General features: G+C 45.7%; 1 protein-coding gene across 3 annotated transcripts in view; it reads right to left on the bottom strand.

Moving 5' to 3' along the window:
* Positions 1 to 452: 452 nt before the first annotated feature.
* Fam205a3 (family with sequence similarity 205, member A3) overlaps positions 453 to 22,620 on the bottom strand; it is a 29,548-nt gene continuing 7,380 nt past the window's right edge. The window contains exons 1-4 of one of the 3 annotated variants that reach the window (XM_003688793.5): positions 6,048 to 8,530; positions 5,417 to 5,462; positions 4,918 to 4,978; positions 453 to 4,271 (exon numbers count right to left, since the gene is read on the bottom strand). In XM_003688793.5, coding sequence (XP_003688841.1) covers positions 596 to 4,271; positions 4,918 to 4,978; positions 5,417 to 5,462; positions 6,048 to 6,191 — 3,927 coding nt within the window. In that variant the 5' untranslated portion in view covers positions 6,192 to 8,530 and the 3' untranslated portion in view covers positions 453 to 595. Of the gene's footprint in view, positions 4,272 to 4,917; positions 5,097 to 5,416; positions 5,463 to 6,047; positions 8,531 to 15,416; positions 15,628 to 22,620 lie in introns of those variants that run through there. The other 2 variants (XM_006538394.1, NM_001357589.1) reach the window with 2 other exon arrangements.

The following is a 22,620-nucleotide window of genomic DNA, read 5'->3' as shown; positions in this document are numbered from 1 at the left end:
GCTCCCCACCCTCCCTGGATCTTCCTTCCAAGGAGGCATCTCTGGGTGCCACAGGGCTGAAGTACAAGAACCAGGCAAAGGGGCTGAACAAGCTTCCAAATGGGTCCGTAGGAAGATATTCCCAACAGCACTGGGGTGAACATGGAGATTCCACAACTCAGTTGTGGTTTGTCATATACACGGTGTGCATTTTCTTTTTAGCGACTTTGCTTTTGGCTATATCTCCCACTCTCTGTTCTTCCAGCATCCCTCTCTGCCTGCCTTCCACTTCCGGCCTCAAAAATATAAACTCAAAAGTATCCCTTGAAGAAAGCTGCGCCAATGGTACTTCTCTAAAAGGAGCCATGAGATTGGGGGCTAAAGTTCCTCTGCAGGATGGGGTTGGATGTTGTTGCTTCCTTCATCCCTTCCCTTAATAATCTACAGCAGAGACAAGAAAAGACAGACAACTCTTGGTTTACAGGTACAGAATATATTATGGGTGGCTCCTTAATCCACCTGTTCATTAGAGAAAATAACAATAATCGTTCTCTTTAAAGGATACAAAGGAGGGGGTCCATTAACAGAACAACATTTCTGATGTGAACCCTGGGACCTAGGGTGGGTTTCTCTGTTGATTGGCATAAGCCAACCTAGGACAGTGCCGAGGGCAATGGTAAGAGTGGCCTAGTACTGAGACAGAGCCAACTCGTCGAGGTCGAGGCCAGAACTTACTGTCTAGAATATAGGAAGGAGTTAGACAGGGGCCAACTACTGAAAACTGGGCCTTGGGCCCTCTGAAGTCCTCTGGCTTTGTTTTCTTGGTGGGGCTCTTGGCTTGAGGCAGACCCCTATCAATATTTTCTTTACTGGTTTTGGCCACCTTTCCAGGTGTAGAGACCGTGGATGGCTCCGTGTGTGCTTTGCTCTTCATCTTGAGTTTAATTGAATGAAAAAATAATTTCATTTTATTTTTCAAGCCAGCCTCTGGAAGGCGGCTGGGTCTCGTGTAGGGAGAGGCTGGCGTTGCATGCCCTGGTGGGACGTGACCTGGACCAGGTTGGCCCTGAGAAGGCTTTCTCTGAGTTGGTGAGCGTGGGAAAGGAAGGCCCTGGGAAGCCCGGGAGAGCATAGGCTGGGGGGCTTTAGCAGTCCTCGCAGGTTCTGGGACAATGGATTCCTTGCTTTGACTGTCTTCCATGTCCTGCTCAGAGTCTGTCTCCATGAAGACTTCTGGAGGTGGATCTGCGAACTGGAGCTCAGGGGACTCCTGGGGGCTGTGTGGACAGGCACCCTCAAGATGAAAGGTTTGGGCCTGTAGTGAGGAGCCCTGGAGTTGTCTGTGCAGGAGCCTCTTCTCCTGCTCTCCATCCTGGCGTGTCTTTAGACTGACCAGGGAAAATCCAAGACCTGCGTCCCCTTCTCCAAGGTCCCCCACGACCTTGGGTTTCCCTGGGATTTTTCTCTTGCCTGCCACTGTAGGGACATAGCCTGACTTACTCTTGCCTGGGCTTTGGGACTCAGTGCTAAAGGGTTCCCCTAGGTTCAGCATTTCCCCACCGGTCCCCATCTGAACATAGTGCACTTGGGCCTCCATCATATTCCTGTGGACTTGTGAGCCCTGCCGGGCAGATCTATGGGGCACTGCTCTGGAACTCGGTTGGTTTTGCTCCTGAAACACAACCTGCACTGCAGTAGCTGGCTGTTTAAGGCAGACCTTATCTGGATCTGGGGCTACAGGAACGTGACATAAGGTGGGCGGTCCCTGTAGCAGTGTGCTTTCCCGTGGACTCCCGAGAGGCTCCTGAACAGATTCACTCTCCAAGTCTGTTGCAGTTGGCTCTTGGAACACACTCTCTTTTAGAGAAATTCCCAACTTTATATCCAGAGCCTTCCTTTTCAGGTAGAAACTCACTCTCTCCATGATCTCTGTGTCTAATGAGTAGGGTCTATTCAGGAGAGGCTGTCTCTCTGGAGGCACCTTCTCTGTCCTTCCATGCCCCTGAGCTCCATGCTGGAACTCTTCTGCAATGTTTGCAGAAGTCTCCTTGTCATCTTGAGTACAGGGCTCAAGCCCACTCAGGCATAGGGCTTCAAGTGGAGACTTCTGAGATAGGGGCTTCTGTGGGCTTTTGACAGACCAGGGCATAGTTGTGATTACAGATTGGTCAACAGTTGGGGATGTTGCTTTAGTTGGGGCCATGCAGTAAAGGGCCTGCAGGCCTGACAGGAAGGCCAAATACTTATGTCTCAGAGTTGTCTCCAGTTTCTTAATGGTTTCCTCAGACAGGGCTTGGGGTCGCCTACAGTGTTCAATGAAAACACCTGAAAAGGCCTGAGCCTCCTGGTCAAGGTCCATTGGTTTCCAGGAAACAGCTTCTTGATGTAGGTCAGGGTTGTTTTCTGCCTGAAGCTCCAGGGGCTGACCTTGTGGAATGTTTGGGAATAAAGTCCCTGCTGCCAAATCCCCAGGAATTCTGCCTTTCCAGGCGCTTTGGACACAGGCCGGGACCTTGCCCTCCCGGATCTGTTCACATTTGGTATCATGGCTTTTCAACATTTCCTGTGCCTTGGCAAACAAGTGTGGCATGGGGGTTGTTCCTTTGCCCGCTGTGGGTAAGAACGTATCACCAGACCCATAGGCCTCTGGTTTCCCTGGCTGTGAGATGCTCACATTAGGTAGCCTACTGCCACCGCAGGGCAGGGACTGCAGGTCTGTTGAGGAGAGCAGCATATTTATGGAGCGCTGGATCCTCTGGGGCAGCCCCCAGCGAAGGTGAATCAGCCGCTTCTGCAGGTGGAATTCCAGCAGCCTGCGAGCGTGCTGAGGGATGAAGAAAAGCTCTCTGGTGAGAGCTGAGAAGGGTTTTCCTGGCCCGAAAAATTTTAAAGTCTCACGTGGCTTGGCTTTATTCCATGGCTTATGCTTATACTGCGTGTGGCTCTGCACACGTGGAGGTCTAGCGATGACAGCCGGCAGGCCCCACTGAAGCTGAAGCTGTCTTTGTAGAAGATGCCACTCCAAAGTTTTACATTCTGACAGAGTCAGAAATGGAACACCACCGATCTGAGCTCTTTGAGGCTCATCCAAAGACTCATTTGGAGAAGTTGAAGAAGGGGGCGGGGCTGCCTCAGGTAAGGGAATAGGTGGGGACACCTTCAAGAAATGAGGCTCTTTGTAGGGGGGTTTGAGTGTATTCTTGGAGACACCTTGAGTGCACAAGAAGGTGGACCCCAAGGATTCACTATGCATAGAAGGGAGACCGCAGAATAACTGAGTGAATTTCTTCTGAAGATTGCTCTGGGAGCCATCAACTTGTCCCTCAGGCGATAGACAGAGGTCATGTAAAAGTTCATAGTCAGGAGTGAGTAAGGGCTTTTCCACAGGGCTAGGGATTGGTTTGCAGGATAGTCTTTGTCCTTGGTCACCACTAGACCACTCAGAAACCCAAAAGGTCTGGATAGGTTGTCCATCCATATATGAGTACCAGGTCTCGGGCGAAATACCCTCAAACCTATGAACACAGTCTTGAGAGCTAGTATTCAGGATAAATGAAACTGGTTGGTTATGTTCTGGCGGGAGATACACTGGTGGGTTTGGCATGAATTGCTTTAGGGACTCCTCTACACGTCTGGGGAGCCCCCACCTTTGGAAATGCATCAGTTTTTTCACATGTATCTCCAAAAGCCTTAATACTTCCGGACTGAGGAATGGCTGCGGGGCATCGGTGACAATCGACACAGCCATAGGATGTGTGACAGTAAGCTGTGGGGTCAGGGTCTGAAAAGGAATCTGTGAGTTCAATGCCTCATGGTCTTGGAGCTGCTGGATATAGTTTAAATTGCTGTGCACTGTGTCTTCCTCATTCATTAAAACCACTGGCTCCTCAAGCCCTGGAGAAACCAGTGTCTCAGAGGCCATGGGCATGTCTGCCAGATGAAATTCCTGTCCTATCTGGAGGGGATCAGTCCAGCAAAGCAGGACACCATCTGCATTGGTAGACTCTGTTAACTCTTCTGTTAGCTGTGTGAGTGTTTGGTTTCCAGGCACCACTGGAGAGTTTGTGGAGTACCTGGAGTAAAAATCCTGATTCCATTCAAAAGACTCACTGGATATGGGCATCTCCAGGCAAGCGGCTCTCTGTGGCAGTCCCAACAAGGCAGGGGAGATCTGGCTTTTCTTACTCTGCAGCAACTGCCGAATCTCTAGAGTCGTAGCCTCACAGATTTGGCAGCTGGGATCTAAACACAGGAGCTGCCGCACATTTCCCTGCTTGGGGACCCAGCTTTGGCTTGGAAGAGAAAAATAAGACAACTATTAATGAAGGAACTTTGTCTGTCTTTTTGGAAGACTGTCTGGAGGTTTCTGGGCCCTTTTCTCCAGTCCCAAAGTTCTAATCCTACACTGTAGGAAATGAGGTCCTCACTCAAAGCATGGGGTGCTGCTGTATCCAGAAACTCTTGGGAATCTTTTGTGCTCTCCAGAAATGAAGTAGAGGGTAAGATGATGGGAAGATGGCATCCCAACAACTGCTCCCCCACTGAGGACAGACAGGAGGTAATTGCAGCAGGGTCCAGCCAAACCCAGGGCTCTGCCTTTGGAAGGGAGCAGCAGGAAGACCACATGACATGGTGACCTCTTTATGCTGAATTCCCTCTCTTGACAGGTTGGTGTCTGGGTGCAACCCTAGCAATGTCCTTTACAGAGCATGCGTGAGTCCGTTCTGAAATTCAGACCTGCTGAGACCCTAACATACAGATTGGGTGTGGGGTGGCTCTTCCCTGCTGAGATGTGACCCATCTCTGCCCTGGCAGCCCTCTCAGCTGGTGAACCTGCCTGCCTGTATTTGTCCTTCCCTCAGTTACTCCTTTCCTCACCCCTGGCCTGGATCAGACCAAGAAATCATCAGAGTTTAGATACAGAGGTCAAGAAGTCACCTTTTCATGATAGAGAGCAGCTCGCATGGCTTCTCATCTTCTTCTCGGGAAAGTCTCCTGGCTGAGGAATCAGGACACAGTGTTATATGGGATTCTACAGTAACAGGAAGCTGAGCTCCTAGACTTGGTGCTCTGTGCCTTGTCTGGGTAGAGCACCACCATTTACAACGCACTGTCCCCTGTAGGGATAATTAATAGTGTGCTTATTTTATTGATAAACCCATAGGTGAAATGAATCCCATAGGGTCATAAACTCAGTAAATGACAGTTAAGGACGCCTTAATTCCTCAATTCTTTCTTGTCAGGGGAGTAAGGCAGAGAATTTTTTTTAACATTCTTAATTTCTCATTTCCCATCAAGATCAGTCCTTTGTAAATGTCACCAGTTAGTGGCTCTGGAACCTCAGAAGTTAGAGCACTTGGCACTGGGCAAGGTCATAGAGAAGAGGAACTGTGGGAGCTCTCCCGGGGCGGGGAGTCAGGGGACATTGGAACTTTACCTCTTGACGCTGCATCTTTAGCCCTTTGCCTGACTTTTTGATGACGCTTAAAGAGAAAAATATTAGAATGTGAGGCTGGAACTTTCTTTTGTGTTCATATTGTGATAAATATCTTGCACTTTTCCTTTCCTTTCCTTATCTATGTGTATTTTTTACGCTCTCCTCCCCTGCCTTCTGCTAGGCTCTACTTTTTTTTTCCCTGACTTTCCCTTCTTCTCCATTTTTCTGGTTCTCTTTGAAACTAATCTGAACTCTATTTCCTATCCGTCTACTGAGTGATGTTTTACCAGAGTTTGCAGGCAAAAGAGTAGAAAGAATAGAACACATATAGGATGTGTTCTAATATAAAAAGCTTTCCAGGTATAAATGCTGTAACAAAATAAAATGGGAAATTCTCCTGTATTGGGAGATCTGAGATAATGCTAATCTTCTATTCAAAGCAATACAATGGTTTTTGGTTTACAACTCATAAACATTCTGGTAAGGAAAGGCCTCACAGGAGAAAGGTATTATATAAACACCCTTCAAAGTATCATATCCAAACTGTCAGATGGGGTAGTGAGGCCATAAGTGGAAGACGGATCTTGAAAGCGTCTCTACCAGCTCAGTATTGGTCACAGGGTTTCCCTACCCGACAGCAGCTTCTTCTATTTTCGCACTTCAATCCTTGGTAATTCTGACGCACTTGCCAGACAATTAGGACAATGATGAAGAAGCAGAAATAGACATACAAGGGACATTCAGTGTCCCACAGAAAGCACATAGTGCTCAGCATGGTCTGAACCTCATCAGCATGAGGAGACCAGCCATCCTACTCTTAGGACATTCAGAGTCCATGTGCCTAATAGCTCCCAGGGCCAAGCCTTGACATGTGCATGTCACAGAGAACAGAATCAGGCCACCAGACTGCATCACAAAGACCTCTATTCCATCAAGAAAGCTTGTGTGGTAATTCAGCCTACAGCAGAGGATAGAGACATGGTTATCTTTAAAGGTCATGAACCTTTGGTCATGAATGTCACATTCACAAGCAGGACCTGCTCTCCATTTTCCCTGTACCCACCCACCCCTCTCCACCAGCCCGTTGGCTTGGTTCTTTTCTTCACAGCTGTGTAGTTGTTCCTGGTGGTCAGAGTCTGGGCTTAGTGCTGCCAGGTTCATGACATCTTATTCACAGCATTGAAATGATCAGATACAGATTTGCAAAGTACAAAATTGTATCCAAAGCAAAGTGATAGTATAGAAGAGAAAGAAGGAATGTGGTTAAAATAGTGACCGTGGGCCACTGACTAAAGGTCCCCAAGGACTGTCTGGCATTTCCTTTTATGGAATTAAGAGAAGGAGGAATTTGGTTGCTAAAGGTTGCATAGGTGATTCTTTATCTAGACTGACAGAGTGTTATGTAACCTTGAAGGGCCCCAACTTGACAAGACAAACTCCATCTTGTAACCAGGCTTCCATTTTATTATACACTAGGCCCTATCCTCAGGTTCAACCCTAATTACTGAGAAAACCACAAACTGTTCCAGGAAGGAACCACCCTAAACATGGTTCACCAGCAGGAAAATACCTAATGTTCCAGACGTTATAGATAGATATAAATTCTTTAAGCCAACTGAAATAATTGTTAACCAATCATGTAACTGCCAAGCTGATAAGCCACTCACCCTGCTGCTGTAACTGAAATAAAAGGGCTGAACCTTAGATGCTTGGGGCCTTCTGTGCTACCTTGCTCATCAGAGGGGCCTGAGGGTCCAAGCTCGAGCTTGAATAAAGACTCTTTGTCTTTGCATACTAGAGTTCAACTCCTAGTGGTCTTTGGGGACCCTCGGATCTGGGCATAATAACCTCTTTCCTACGGTGCACGTTCTTTCCATAATGCACCTGATTTTTGATATGTGTACCCAATTATACATAGGCATAAGATGGCAAATAGGGGTTTACTCCCTAAAAGTTCACCCAGAGTACATACTTTCATCTTGTTACCCATGCACCCAAAATTAATTCAGGTTATATCAATCTTACTATCCTCTTACAAGATGTAGTTGAAACATCTTTGAATAGAAACTGTCCAAGTTCAATGGTTGTTAAGAGTGGAACAACTTATTCAATTCTTTTAAAATATTTTTTTAAGATTTATTTATTATTGTATCTAAGTACACTGCAGCTGTCTTCAGATGCACCAGAAGAGGGAGTCAGATCTCATTATGGGTGGTTGTGAGCCACCATGTGGTTGCTGGGATTTGAACTCAGAACCTTCGGAAGAGCAGTCGGTGCTCTTAACCACTGAGCCATCTCTCCAGCCCTCAATTCTTTAGAGATGGCTGTGTGCATAGCTCAATACAAATGGGGGTCCTAGGTTCCTTACAGATTGCATAGGCATATTGTTTGGAGTGTGGTATGTGTGCATAGCCCAAGCCAAGCAGAGTCCTAGATTGCTAAGCAATTCTTATGTTTGCCTATAAAAGGAATTACATATTCAAGCTAGCCTGTACAAAAGACATACAATCCTTGTATTTTATTAACAAGCTGTGAGCCTAGATTGGGCAGGTTTGGAGTTATTCTAACTTACATCCCAGCCATATGTCCCTTGTTATTTGCCATTTCTCCTGGCCATGTGCTCGTGGTCCATCCACTCTCATGGTGGCCTCCTCTTCTCTGTGTGTCCTTTCTTCTCCGTTTTCTCCCTACCTGTGACCCCAAGCCAGGTAGCTGAAAACGCACCTACCTCTATCTACTGCCCAATCACAGGTTTTAGCCTTTTATTAATCAATTAACTTGGGAAGCAAGGTTACATAGCATCATTTTGTGTTCATGAAGATCTCCTCACACCTGAGGTTCTCCTCACCAAAGGCAACCAGATCTTGGGGGTCAGTATTTAGCATTTGAATAGATAACAGTGCCAGATCAGTTCCCTACATTTCCCTCTTTTGTATGAATAAAAAGACTACTTTTCTTACAACAATAAAGTGTGTATAGTAAGAACAATTATGAAATCTATGGTGTAATAATTAACATTCATAATGTCCACTCCTTTTGTATTTGGAGAAAGTGTTCTATTATTTAGCCTATATTGGTGAGTTTAGAGTTCTGTATTTAAATCATTTTCTCATTACCATCTGTAGTGGCTATTTCTGGTTGTCAACTTGACAATATTTGGAATGAACTACTATCCGGAATTGGAAGGCTCACCAGTGACCCTTATCTGGAGGCTTGGAGATCCTTATCTGGATCTTGGTTTGAAGATCTTGAGCCATAGTGGCTATGGATTCCAGAAGATTGAATCTCCGTGTTTAAGGAACACACCTTTAATCTGGGCTACGCCTTTCATCTGGGATTAAAGGTGTGGCGGAACACACCTTTAATCTGGGCTACACCTTCTGCTGGAGACAATATAAGGACATTGGAAGAAGGGAGTCTAGCTCTTGCTCTTGCTCCTTCGCCTGCTTGCTGCGTGAGACTGAGTAACTGCTAGATCCTTGGACTTCCATTCACAGCTGCGACTGAACAATTGTTGGGAATTGAGCTGCCGACTGTAAGTCATCAATAAATTCCTTTATTATCTAGAGACTATCCATAAGTTCTGTGACTCTAGAGAACCCTGACTAATACAGAAGTTGGTACCAGGAGTGGTTCTAGAGTAACAGAAGTACAAGGATGAATCTTTTAAAATACTGGAATTGGCTTGTTGATCCACCAGCACTTTCAACTATTGAAACCTCTCCAGATTCTCTCCCTCCTGGGAGCTCAGAATTTTGAAGACCCATGGTTGAAACTATATTCCGAACTTAAAGAAGCTAATGCCCTTGATTTTCTTAATGAATTAGGTGATTCAGTGCACAAAGCTTTCTACAAGATGGGGAAAAAATCGGAAAATGATTTTACTGGCTGGCTGCTCTTAGTATCTGTGGAAAAAATGATGAATGAAAGGAAGGTGTTGTGTGATAAAATCGAAAGGCTCCAGACACAAGTAAACGATCTAAAAGTTGCTAAGTGTGTCCTTGAAGAAAATCTTCTCTCTTGTAGCAATAGAGCTCAAGTTGCAGAAAATCAAACGGAAACTCTCATTGTAAGGTTGGCTGAACTACAGCGAAAATTCAAGTCTCAGCCTCAGAGTGTGTCGACAGTTAAAGTAAGGGCTCTAATTGGCAAAGAATGGGATCCTATAACATGGGACGGGGATGTGTGGGAAGACCATGTTGAAGCTGAGAATTTTGAATCTTCAGATTCTCAAGGGTTTGCCCCACCTGAGGAAGTAGTACCCTCAGCCCCACCCCTTGAAATAATGCCTTCCCCACATGAGGAAATTAATTTTGCAGAGTCTGATAAACCAGCAATGACTTTCACTACTGATGTTTCTCAAGGCCCACCAATAGTTTCTTCTAGACCTGTAACCAGACTCAAAGCAAAACAGGCTCCTAGAGGGGAGGTAGAAAGTGTAGTCCATGAGGAAATTTGCTACACTACTAAGGAGCTTAATGAGTTTGCTAATTCATTCAAGCAGAAACCTGGTGAATATGTGTGGGAATGGATTTTAAGGGTGTGGGATAAGGGTGGAAGGAACATAAGACTAGAGCAGGCTGAGTTTATTGACATGGGTCCTCTGAGTAGAGATTCTAGGTTTAATACGGAAGCTCGCATAGTTAAAAAAGGTGTCAAAAGTTTGTTTGAATGGTTGGCTGAGGTGTTTATCAAAAGATGGCCTACTGGAAATGACTTGGAGATGCCTGATATTCCGTGGCTTAGTGTTGATGAAGGGATTTTAAGACTTCGGGAAATTGCAATGCTAGAGTGGATATATTGTGTAAAGCATAATTGTCCACAATGGGAAGGTCCAGAAGATATGCCTTTCACTAGCTCTATAAGACGCAAATTGGTGAGAGGGGCACCAGCACATTTGAAGGGTTTTGTTCTTTCCCTTTTCCTTGTGCCAGATCTTAGCATTGGAGATGCTTCTGCTCAATTAGATGAATTAAATTCACTGGGTTTAGTTGGATTCCGAGGTAACAAGGGCCAGGTGGCAGCATTGAATCGCCGGAGACAAGGTGATCCTAGTTATTATAATGGACAGCGTAGACAAAAGAATGTTTATAACATACCCAGTAATGGTCAGCACAGGAGAGGTGAAATTTATAATGGCATGACTAGGTTGGACCTTTGGTACTGGCTAACCAATCATGGTGTTTCCAGGAATGAAATACATAGGAAGCCTACTGCATATTTGTTTGATCTGTATAAGCAGAAAAATTCTCAAACAAATGAAAGAAAGGCTACATTAGATGGTGGTAAACAGCTAAATGAAAGAAAGGCTACATTAGATCGTGGTAAACAGCAATCTCGGCCAGTGAATCAATTTCCAGACTTGAGACAGTTTGCAGATCCAGAACCCCTTGAATGAAGGGGTGGCCAGGTTCCGCTGAGGAAGGATCTTGATAAGACACCCAAAGGTTTTGCTGTTACCCTTTCTCCAGTTCTTCCCCAGAGGGACCTACAGCCTTTTACAAGAGTAACTGTACACTGGGGAAAAGGAAATAATCAGACTTTTCGGGGTCTGCTGGATACTGGTTCTGAGTTGACACTGATCCCAGGGGATCCCAAGAAACATTGTGGCCCTCCAGTTAAAGTAGGGGCTTATGGAGGGCAGGTGATTAATGGAGTTTTGACTGATGTCCGACTCACAGTAGGTCCAGTAGGTCCCCGGACACATCCTGTGGTAATTTCCCCAGTTCCAGAATGTATAATTGAGATAGATATACTCAGAAATTGGCAGAATTCTCATATTGGTTCCCTGAACTGTAAAGTGAGGGCTATTATGGTTGGAAAGGCCAAATGGAAGCCTTTAGAGTTGCCTCTGCCAAAGAAAATAGTGAATCAAAAACAGTATCGTATTCCTGGAGGCATTGCAGAAATTACTGCCACTATCAAGGACTTGAAAGATGCAGGGGTGGTGGTTCCCACCACATCTCCATTTAACTCTCCTATCTGGCCAGTGCAGAAAACAGATGGATCATGGAGAATGACAGTTGATTATCGAAAACTAAATCAGGTAGTAACTCCAATTGCAGCTACTGTACCAGATGTAGTTTCGTTACTTGAGCAAATTAACACATCTCCTGGCACCTGGTATGCGGCTATTGATCTGGCAAATGCCTTCTTCTCAGTACCTGTCCATAAGGACCACCAGAAGCAATTTGCTTTCAGTTGGCAAGGCCAACAGTATACTTTCACAGTTTTGCCTCAAGGATATATTAACTCTCCTGCCCTGTGTCATAATTTAGTTAGAAGGGATCTTGATCGTTTGGATCTTCCACAAAATATCACATTGGTGCACTATATTGATGACATTATGCTGATTGGACCAAGTGAGCAGGAAGTAGCAACCACTTTGGACTCATTGGTAACACATATGAGTATCAGAGGATGGGAAATAAATCCAACCAAAATTCAGGGACCATCTACCTCAGTGAAATTCTTAGGAGTCCAGTGGTGTGGGGCATGCAGAGATATTCCTTCTAAGGTGAAAGATAAGTTATTGCACCTGGCCCCTCCTACAACCAAGAAAGAAGCACAACGTTTAGTGGGCCTATTTGGATTCTGGAGACAACACATCCCTCACTTGGGTGTGTTACTTAGGCCTATTTACCAAGTGACTCGGAAAGCTGCTAGCTTTGTGTGGGGCCTGGAACAGGAGAAGGCCCTTCAACAGGTCCAGGCTGCTGTGCAGGCTGCTCTACCACTTGGACCATATGACCCAGCAGACCCAATGGTACTTGAGGTGTCTGTGGCTGATAGAGATGCTGTTTGGAGCCTCTGGCAGGCCCCTGTAGGTGAATCACAGAAAAGACCTTTGGGATTTTGGAGCAAAGCTCTACCATCATCTGCAGACAACTATTCTCCCTTTGAAAAACAGCTCTTGGCCTGCTATTGGGCCTTAGTGGAAACTGAACGTTTGACAATAGGACACCAAGTTACTATGCGACCTGAACTACCCATCATGAGCTGGGTACTATCAGACCCTGCAAGTCATAAAGTGGGACGCGCACAGCAGCAGTCTATTATCAAATGGAAGTGGTATATACGTGATCGGGCCAGAGCAGGTCCTGAAGGCACAAGCAAGTTACATGAAGAAGTTGCTCAAATGCCTATGGTTTCTACTCCTGTTACAATGCCATCTGCTGCCAAGCATGCGCCTATAGCCTCATGGGGTGTTCCCTATGATCAACTGACCGAAGAGGAGAAGACTAGAGCCTGGTTTACTGATGGCTCTGCACGTTATGCAGGCACCACCCAGAAGTGGACAGCTGCAGCATTACAACCCCTTTCTGGGACAACCTTGAAAGACACAGGTGAAGGGAAATCTTCACAGTGGGCAGAACTTCGGGCAGTACACATGGTATTACAGTTTGTTTGCAAGAAGAAATGGCCAGATGTACGATTATTCACTGACTCATGGGCTGTAGCCAATGGATTGGCTGGATGGTCAGGCACTTGGAAAGATCACAATTGGAAAATTGGTGAGAAAGACATCTGGGGAAGAAGTATGTGGATAGATCTCTCCAAATGGGCAAAGGATGTGAAGATATTTGTGTCCCATGTAAATGCTCACCAAAAGGTGACTTCAGCCGAGGAGGAGTTCAATAATCAAGTGGATAAGATGACCCGTTCTGTGGACAATCAGCCTCTCTCCCCAGCCATCCCTGTCATTGCTCAATGGGCACATGAACAAAGTGGCCATGGTGGTCGAGATGGAGGTTATGCTTGGGCTCAGCAACACGGGCTTCCACTCACCAAAGCTGACCTGGCTACAGCTGCTGCTGATTGCCAGATCTGCCAACAGCAGAAACCAACACTGAGCCCCAGATATGGCACCATTCCTCGAGGTGACCAGCCAGCAACCTGGTGGCAGGTTGACTACGTTGGACCACTTCCTTCATGGAAAGGACAGCGTTTTGTTCTTACTGGAGTAGATACTTATTCTGGTTATGGATTTGCCTTTCCTGCACGTAATGCCTCTGCTAAAACCACCATTCACGGACTGACAGAATGCCTTATCTATCGTCATGGTATTCCACACAGTATTGCTTCTGACCAAGGAACTCATTTCACAGCCAGAGAAGTACGACAGTGGGCCCACGATCATGGAATTCACTGGTCTTACCACGTTCCCCACCATCCTGAAGCAGCTGGTCTGATAGAAAGATGGAATGGCCTTTTGAAGACGCAGTTACAGCGCCAATTAGGTGGTAACAGCTTGGAAGGCTGGGGTAGAGTTCTTCAGAAGGCAGTATATGCTTTGAATCAGCGCTCGATATATGGTACAGTTTCACCCATAGCCAGGATTCATGGGTCCAGGAATCAAGGGGTGGAAAAGGGAATAGTTCCACTTACTATCACTCCTAGTGACCCTCTAGGAAAATTTTTGCTTCCTGTCCCCATAACTCTAGGTTCTGCTGGCCTAGAAGTTTTGGCTCCAGAGAGGGGAGTGCTCCTACCAGGAGCTACAACAAACATTCCATTGAACTGGAAGCTCAGACTTCCCCCTGGTCATTTTGGGCTTCTAATGCCCTTAAACCAACAGGCTAAAAAAGGAATAACAGTGTTAGGAGGGGTGATAGATCCAGATTACCATGGGGAAATTGGATTACCTCTTCACAATGGTGGTAAGCAAGATTATGTCTGGAGTGTAGGAGATCCCTTAGGGCGTCTCTTAGTACTACCATGTCCTGTGATTAAAGTCAATGGGAAACTACAACAGCCTAATCCAAGCAGGATGACAAAGGACACAGACCCATCAGGAATGAAGGTATGGGTCAATCCTCCAGGAAAAGAGCCAAGACCTGCTGAGGTGCTGGCTGAAGGTGAAGGAAATACAGAATGGGTAGTAGAGGAAGGTAGTTATAAATACCAATTAAGGCCACGTAACCAGTTGCAGAAACGAGGATTATAAAGTAATATGAATGCCATTGTCAATTTACTAATGCGTTTGCGATTGTACGAGGAATAGTTATATCATGTTAGGCCTATTTACAACCTTGTTATTGTTTCATGTGAACATGAGATATTATTTGTGTCAAGTTGACAAGGGGTGGATTGTAGTGGCAATTTCTGGTTGTCAACTTGACAATATTTGGAATGAACTACTATCCGGAATTGGAAGGCTCACCAGTGACCCTTATCTGGAGGCTTGGAGATCCTTATCTGGATCTTGGTTTGAAGATCTTGAGCCATAGTGGCTATGGATTCCAGAAGATTGAATCTCCGTGTTTAAGGAACACACCTTTAATCTGGGCTACGCCTTTCATCTGGGATTAAAGGTGTGGCGGAACACACCTTTAATCTGGGCTACACCTTCTGCTGGAGACAATATAAGGACATTGGAAGAAGGGAGTCTAGCTCTTGCTCTTGCTCCTTCGCCTGCTTGCTGCGTGAGACTGAGTAACTGCTAGATCCTTGGACTTCCATTCACAGCTGCGACTGAACAATTGTTGGGAATTGAGCTGCCGACTGTAAGTCATCAATAAATTCCTTTATTATCTAGAGACTATCCATAAGTTCTGTGACTCTAGAGAACCCTGACTAATACACCATCTTAGGCATTAAATTCTCTAACTTTCATAACTTGCAATTATCAACCTTAAAACATCCATTTATAACTTAAACCTTCAAGTCCTCCAACTTACATAACTTTCATTTGCCATCCTTAAAAACCTCTTTAGACCCTAAAGTATATTTTTTAGATCCTTTATAACTTAAGTTTAATTGTAAGACTATAACTCTCTGGCCTTCATCCCCATTAGAGATGTGAGAAGGGGTAAATATTACCTGAATTTGTAGGAAATGCAGGCAAGCAGCTTTCAAGGTTAAGAAATGGCTGAGAAATGGCTGCCTGGACAGTTCCCCAGAATTGTCTCCATAATGTTGGAGCATCCATCTTCATCCTTCTGGCCCAGTATATCTGACAGACATTTTGTGAAGCAGGAATTATAAAGGACTTGCTTACCCTCTCTTGGCAGAGCTTGGCAGATGTCCCTGAGCCTGTTTGTCCTTTCTGAACAGCATTATGTCTGTAGTTGAATTATGGGCAACTCTCTGCCCTGTGGCAGCTTGCCACATTGAGGCAAACTCCGGTTGGAGATTCTTGATGCTCATCATCTTCTTTGAAATAGAATGGGGTACTGCCAGAAGCTGACATGCCTTTATGTCAAGAAGGTCTTAAATAAAAAAATAAAAAAAAACAAACAACAACAACAAACAAACTTTAAATGCCCTATTCTATGAGTATCTGAGAGTTTTGAAGACTATCCATCTATTTATAGCATACCTGAGCAAGCAAACATTGCTTGTTTATAGGTATAAATTATCTGTGCAACCTAGGGTGTATATTTCTGTGATAATCTAGACTAGCATCTGGCATGATACTAGTAACTATTAACTTGTATTTCTTAACCATCCCTAACAGCCCAGGGGGCAACCAGATCTTAGGGGCTGATATTTAGCATTTGAATACATAGCAATACCAGATCAGCCCCCTACACTTGCCTACTTATAAGTTACTCATCCTCAGAAAACTAAATACTTTGGCATACCAGGTACATTGTCAGGAAGAGTGACTGGGACAGAGAAACTTCTACCTTCCTTACCTGGAAATGTGTCTGACAAGTACACAGAGGTTCAGGGAGAGAACATATTTAAGGATCAGAAATGAAAAGCCTTGATATTCACTAAAGGGGTTAATCAGACATCAGAAATACAAAAAGGGCAGGTGTGGAAGGGAAAACCAAGGTGGCAGGTTTGTTTGTTTGTTTTGTTTTTTTAATTAAGTAAGCTTTTATTGGAACTTACATTGTGGTACAAAAATGCATTCCAGCTAAAAGAAAGTATGACACCACAACCTCATCCCACCCAGATTAATCACACTGACGACCACCCAGTTTCCATTTCTTCCCTAGGTTTTGTTCTACACAGATCTGTGCACATCATCAACATTAGAGTTCTTAACTTTAAGTGAAGAAAGGGACCAAGAATCAAACCCCAAGCCAATAACATGTTATCAGATCTACTAGGCTACATACTGTTCAATCCCGTGTAAGCACTGGCTCCTCGGGAAGTCAGTTATCAGCGCCTGTACTCATTACAGAATTGGACCAATGGAAAGATTCCTCAGTAAGACATTTGGTCAACAGCATGTTTAAACCAAAAGTCCAGCAGTGTTCCAACCACAAAGACAGCAGTGTCTTTAAATTGCACAATAAGAGCAAGGAGGGGAAGCCTCCAGTTTGAGTGGGAAGAGATTATAAGCACTGCTGTCCATGGAGGCTCACCAACTCGGCTTGTTGTGGAACTCTGTCCAAGGCTTTGTGTATCTGCAGCTCTTTCTATCCATATTTCACCATCCAGCCTGCTCAGGGCAATGATGCCTGCACAGAGGAGCACTTCCAGCCCGAATCATAAAAACAAACAAACAAACAAAAACAGTAGCTAGTTGTGGTTAGATATTCTTGTAGCTTTATTTGATGTGCATTTATTGATGTGCAGCTAAGGCATGGGGCAAGTGTTTTGCAGCTCATTTCTAGAAACAGTCATTCTTGTCCTCGTCCCATTAATCTGCATTTGTGCTAATTGCTTGATCCCTGTGGATACTGTGATGTTTCTGTAACACTCAGGAATTCTGGAAATCCTTTAGACTATCTTGCCCAGTGAGAATGGCCTCATAAAACCTTTGTATCCCAAAACTGTGAAGAGTCTATTTCATAGTTTCCTCAGCATTCAGTCTTCACCCTACTAGTCTGATGAACACTCATGCCCACCCTGAGTAGTGTGTTAGGCATCTTCCCATCATTGAGAGAAAATACATGAGCACAAAGGGGAAAAAAGATTCATTTGGACCCATGATTTCAGGCATTTCAGTCCTCAGTCCCTTGGCCATGTCGTTCTGGATCTATGATGAAGCAGGTAATAGTGGGTATGGGAGCCGGTGGCAAGAAAAGCTGCCCTCACCTCAAGAAATCCAGAAGGAAAACAGTGAGGGAGCAGAAAGAGCCAAGGACAGAGCTACACCTCCCAAACACATCCCAAGGAGCCAATCGCTTGAGTAGATTCTACCTTCTAAATAAACAATCTTTATACATTCATTTATTCATTGTGAAGTTGCACTTGTACCATGTGGTGGTCAGAGGACAACTTTCAAGAGTTGGTCCTCTCTTTCTGCCATGTGGGTTTCAGGGACGGAACATAGGGAGATCTGGCCCTGCCCTTGCCGATTGTAAAATTGGGTAAATGGGTCAGTGCTGGAGAGCTTGAGCTTGCCCTGGTGCTGTGCGTGTGGGCGAGCTGGGACTAATCACTGATGTGTGAATTAGTCTTGTCTTTAAAACTATATTGTCAATTGTCTTGAGAGCAGGAAGATAGTATTTCTCAAATGTATACACTTGTGCTATGGTTTGAATCTGAAAAGACTCCCAAAAGCTCATGTTGAAGTCTTGATCTTCAATGTGGCTATCTTCCAAGGTGGGCTTTGGTGAAGAGAGTGAATTCTGAGGACTCTCAATGGAATATTCCATTGATGGGTTCATAGTTTAATGGGATATTGAGAGGTAATAGAAACTTAAGAGGTAGGGGTGGGTGGGAGGGATCAGTGGATAAAGGTACTTGCCACTGAGTCTGGTGACCTATCAGATAGCCTGCAGTTGCCCTGTGTCCTGGAGATCTTGCAGCTTTGAATAGGCAGGACCAGCTCCTTCAGTGCCCCAGCAGTTCGTAGATAGGGTAGATGTTGGGGTGGGCCAACTCAAAGTCCTGATCTGGGTCTGGGTGGTAGCTGAGCTGGTCAGCCTGGGTCTCAGACAGGTGGGTGGGAGTGTGGCCAGTTCTCCTGCCCATGCTGCTGTTAATGTGAACTCTATGTTTAGTTTGTAGAACTATTTGTGAACTATTTGTGAGCTTAGAGACTGAAATGCCAGGCTGATAGACTAGCGAGCCTCAGAAATGGACCTGTCTCTGCCTTTCCAGTGCAGAGATTACACGAGTGCCACCATGCCCAGCTTTAAAAATACTTTTATCTTTGAGAATTTCATACTTATACACAAATATGGCACCCACCTTTCTTTACCCCCTCCAGCAAGCTCCCCTCCTAAACGTCATGTCTCTTTTTTTAACTTTATTGATCCCTTGTGAATGCACCCCAATCCTCTCCTCTCCCCATCTCTTTGTATCTTCCCTCCACTCTTATAACCTCCCCCTAAAATAAAATAAAAATAAAGAATAAAAGAACAAAAAAAAACCCAAAAATAAAAAACAAATACAAACCTAAAAACTCTCATTGTGGAAGCTGTAGTGTGTCACAGTGTGTCCCACAGTATACTCTTTTAGACCACATGTCTGTACTTGGAAATGTTCATTGCTGTGTTACTAGTCTGGTTTGAGGCCTCTGGTTCCTGCTACACCATCCATACTGGATCCTTACCAGGACTCCTCGGAAACCCTGTTGTTGCCCTGAGTCATGGAAGTCCTGCAGTTTTGGATCTGCAGGACCGTCTCCTTTAATGCTCCAGCAGTTCATAGATGGAGCAGATGTTGGGGTGGGCCAACTCAACACCCTGGATCTGGGCCTGGGTGGTAGCTGAGCTGATCAGCCCTCAAACTCTCCCACACTCACAGCACCAGGACAGGTCTCCAGCGCTGGGCCACCAGTTCACCCAGTGCTGCAGCCAGCAAGGGACATGAGGGCCATCTCTCCCTCACCTGCACCACCCCACAGCAAGTGAGTAGGAGGCCAGCTCACCCACACTCCTAACATCGTGGCCAACTCTAGTGATGTCACCCAGGTGACGAACAGGGCCTGCTCTCAGGAGTACTATAGCTGGCAAGGGGCAGGGACAGCAATCCTGCTCTCCTAACCTGCCACAGGGCTCACCTGAGTCCCCTCAACCCCCAACTGGGCCATCTCTGCACAGTCCTTGCACATCAACATGGTTCCAGGCAGCAGACCAGACCAGGGACATCCACGTGGCCTTTGGTCATAATGTGAGCCACAGACATAGACACAGGCCCCTGCTGCTGCCTGATCACAGACCCAGACATGGCCCTCAGTGACGGCTCGGGCTGGGGCTTCACCGAGCCTCACTCCATTCTCCTATCTCTCCACCACAGACTTTCACGTTGTAGTAGCTCCAGCGGCAAGCGAGCCATGTGATGGGTGGGCCTCTGGGTGTCTTCGGTCCACCCACATGCTCAGAATGATTCTCTCTCCCCAGCAGCTGCCAACAACTAACAGCTCCTCAGCGAGGGGTGGGGCCTGGAGATCATCTACCCGCATCCACACCAGAGTGTTGGCTGACTTGATCTTGTATAGGTCTTGTGGGGGCAGCCATAGCTGCCATGAGTGAGACGGACACAGCCCAGAAGCCAACATTTCACGATGTTCCTCCCATCCTGCATTCCTTCCCTCTCCTGAGCCTTGGTGGTAGTGGTTGTGGGGGGAATTAATATGATATTCCGCTTAGGTTGGAGCAAGTAGTCTCCCTCCTTACTCTTTTACCAGCGATACATCTCAGCTTTGACTTATTTCCACTCCAAAAAGAAGCTTCTATGGCCAAGGCAAAGAATAGCCCACATCTATAGGTGTAAGCATAAATATTTAGGAAACAAATTTGACAGCATGAATATTTAGCAAAATAACAATAGCTGGTTCTACTCTAGGGACTATGACTCCCATAGACATGAGCTAGGATTACAGCCTCAGACACAAAAGTCCCTCCACAGGGATAATCAAAAAAACATTGTAAAAATGCATGAAATTCTCAAAGATGTAGTTATTTAAAATGTTACAACTTTTTTTTTTTAAATCTGTTTTCCTAAGGATTCTGGTAAGCTGGGCATGGTGACACATGCCTGTAATCCCAGTCTGAGGCAGAAGAATATTGAGTTCAAAGCCAGCCTAAGCTACATAGTGAGACCCTGACTCAAGAAACAAAGATGCTCACAACTCCCTAAAACTCCAGTCACAGGGAATCCAACATCCTCTTCTGGCCTCTGTGTACCAGACACATACATGGTGCAGACAGACATGCAGCCAAAACATGCATACACACAAAAATAAAGGGAGTTTCAAAGTTAAAAGAACAAAAACAGCCAGAAACAAACATAGGCACTAGAAATGCTCATTATTGTAGCTTGAAATGACCCCCCCTCCCCCCGTAGACTCATGTCTATTGCTCTCCAACTGGTGGACTGCTTGAGAACACTATGGAACCTTTAGGAAGTTCCTAAAGACATCCAGAACCTTGCTGGAGGATGTAGGTGACTGGGGGTGGTCTTTGCTGTTTTATAACCTGGCCCTGCTTCCTTTGCTCCCTCTGGGTTTCATGTGTGGGAATGAAATGTGATCAGCCAGCCTCCCGATGCCAGGCCTATCTTACACTCCTGCCGCCACCATGCCTCTCCTGTTGTGCTGGGCTGTATCCCCTCTGGGAATGTAAGCCCAAATAAACCCATTTCCTCCTCCTCCTCCTCCTCCTCCTCCTCCTCCTCCTCCTCCTCCTCCTCCTCCTCCTCCTTCTCCTCCTCCTCCTTCTCCTCCCCCTTCTCCTTCTTCTTCTGGTGTTTTATCTCAGCAACAGAAAAGTAACTAATGTGATCATGTTGCCAAATTGCATTGTAAATATAAATGTTAAAACCCATAGACCTGAGCTCTCTCGACCTTGATCAAAGCAGCTGCTTTTTGCAGAAGACACAAGTCAAAGTGGAGGTGCACAACTGGTCACAGTGCTGAAGAGACCGGACGCTCAGAACTAAACGGAACATCTGTATTCACACCCCAGCACCAGGGCTCAGGAGCTTTGCAGAAGAAGAGATGGAAGGAATATAACCTGGAGAATGGGCGAGGTGAGGTGAAGTCCTGTCTTCTGGACATGGCATGGCTCACAGTGATGAGCGCCACCTGCACAAGATCAAGCCGGCCTGGCATAGATAGGGTTGATGATCTCCAGGCCCCACCCCTCACTGAGGAGCTATTGGCTGTTAATAGCTGCAGGGGAAGGGAAGTTCATTAGTTTTTGAGGCTGTGGCCATTGTTAGGTTTCTCACACTCTATAGGATGCCCACACTCATGTGCATATAGGCGGCACTAACTGGACTTAGTGGGCTACCAAAAAAAAAAAAAAAAAAAAAAAGACATGAAGTTAGAAGAGGACATACTAGCATGTGCCCTCCCCCCAGTCTTGAGCAGGCTGGCTCAGACTTGGTTTGCCACAGTTGCTAGCCCATCTAGGGTGGAGTCTTCCGACCTAGGTAAAGTCTATTGTCCTGCCACATTTGCGGTTTCCTCCAAGATGCCACTACCTGCTGAAAGCAGGGATCCTGACAAAGCAGCGAGATCCTGGTGTGGTGGGGGATGGGTCCCCCCACCCCCTTTATAAGCTCTGACTCACAAGTAAACATTGGCCTTGATCAGAGAACTTTGTCTTGGCTTGTTATTTCTCTCACTGTCTTTCCCATCCAACCCCAGCTTTCCTTTCAGGAACCCAGTAACCCGTAGCTGCTGGCGACTACACTGGGGGGTGGGGATAAAGGAGGAGTTAGAGGGAAAATTGAAAATGAGTATTGTCATATTTCATGTGTGAAATTCTCAAGAATGAAGAAAAACTATACCCAAAAACTTAGAGATTATAAAAGAAAGAAAATCGTAGCGTGTATAACACGACTAGGAATGTCTGATTAGTGGGAGTGGCCCAGAGTAGGTGGTATTAATAATGCATGAGCCTCAGCTGCCATTCAGACCAATCAGGACGATAGCATCAGAGTCCATTGGACATGGTGCTTGCACACCTGTGATCCCAGCACGGCCATCATGAACTAGAGACCAGCATACATAGCAAGACCTTTTCTTAAAACAGAACAAAAACAAACAAACAAACAAACAAACAAAAACATCAATGTGACTCAGCCTGCATGCCATCTTGGTAGAGTCCTGGGCAAAGGTTACATGAAAGGAGCCTGAACAGGACCTGTGCAGCCCTTGTGCTAAAACACGTGACGCCTTCTCCAGAGAAGTGTGTGTGGATGACGTCCTCCAGCCTATCTGTGTGAAGACATTGCTGTATGTGCCTTCAGCAGTGTATGATGATTTACACTGGGGGTCCCTCTGACCCAGCATTCAGCAGTGAGCTTCTCTAGAGGCTCAGCCAAGTAGGGCTCCTCCTCTACAA

The sequence above is a fragment of the Mus musculus genome, chromosome 4 (genome assembly GCF_000001635.26).
Source record: "Mus musculus strain C57BL/6J chromosome 4, GRCm38.p6 C57BL/6J".
Classification (NCBI taxonomy): Eukaryota; Metazoa; Chordata; class Mammalia; order Rodentia; family Muridae; genus Mus; species Mus musculus.
This window is presented reverse-complemented; position numbering and strand designations above follow the sequence as displayed.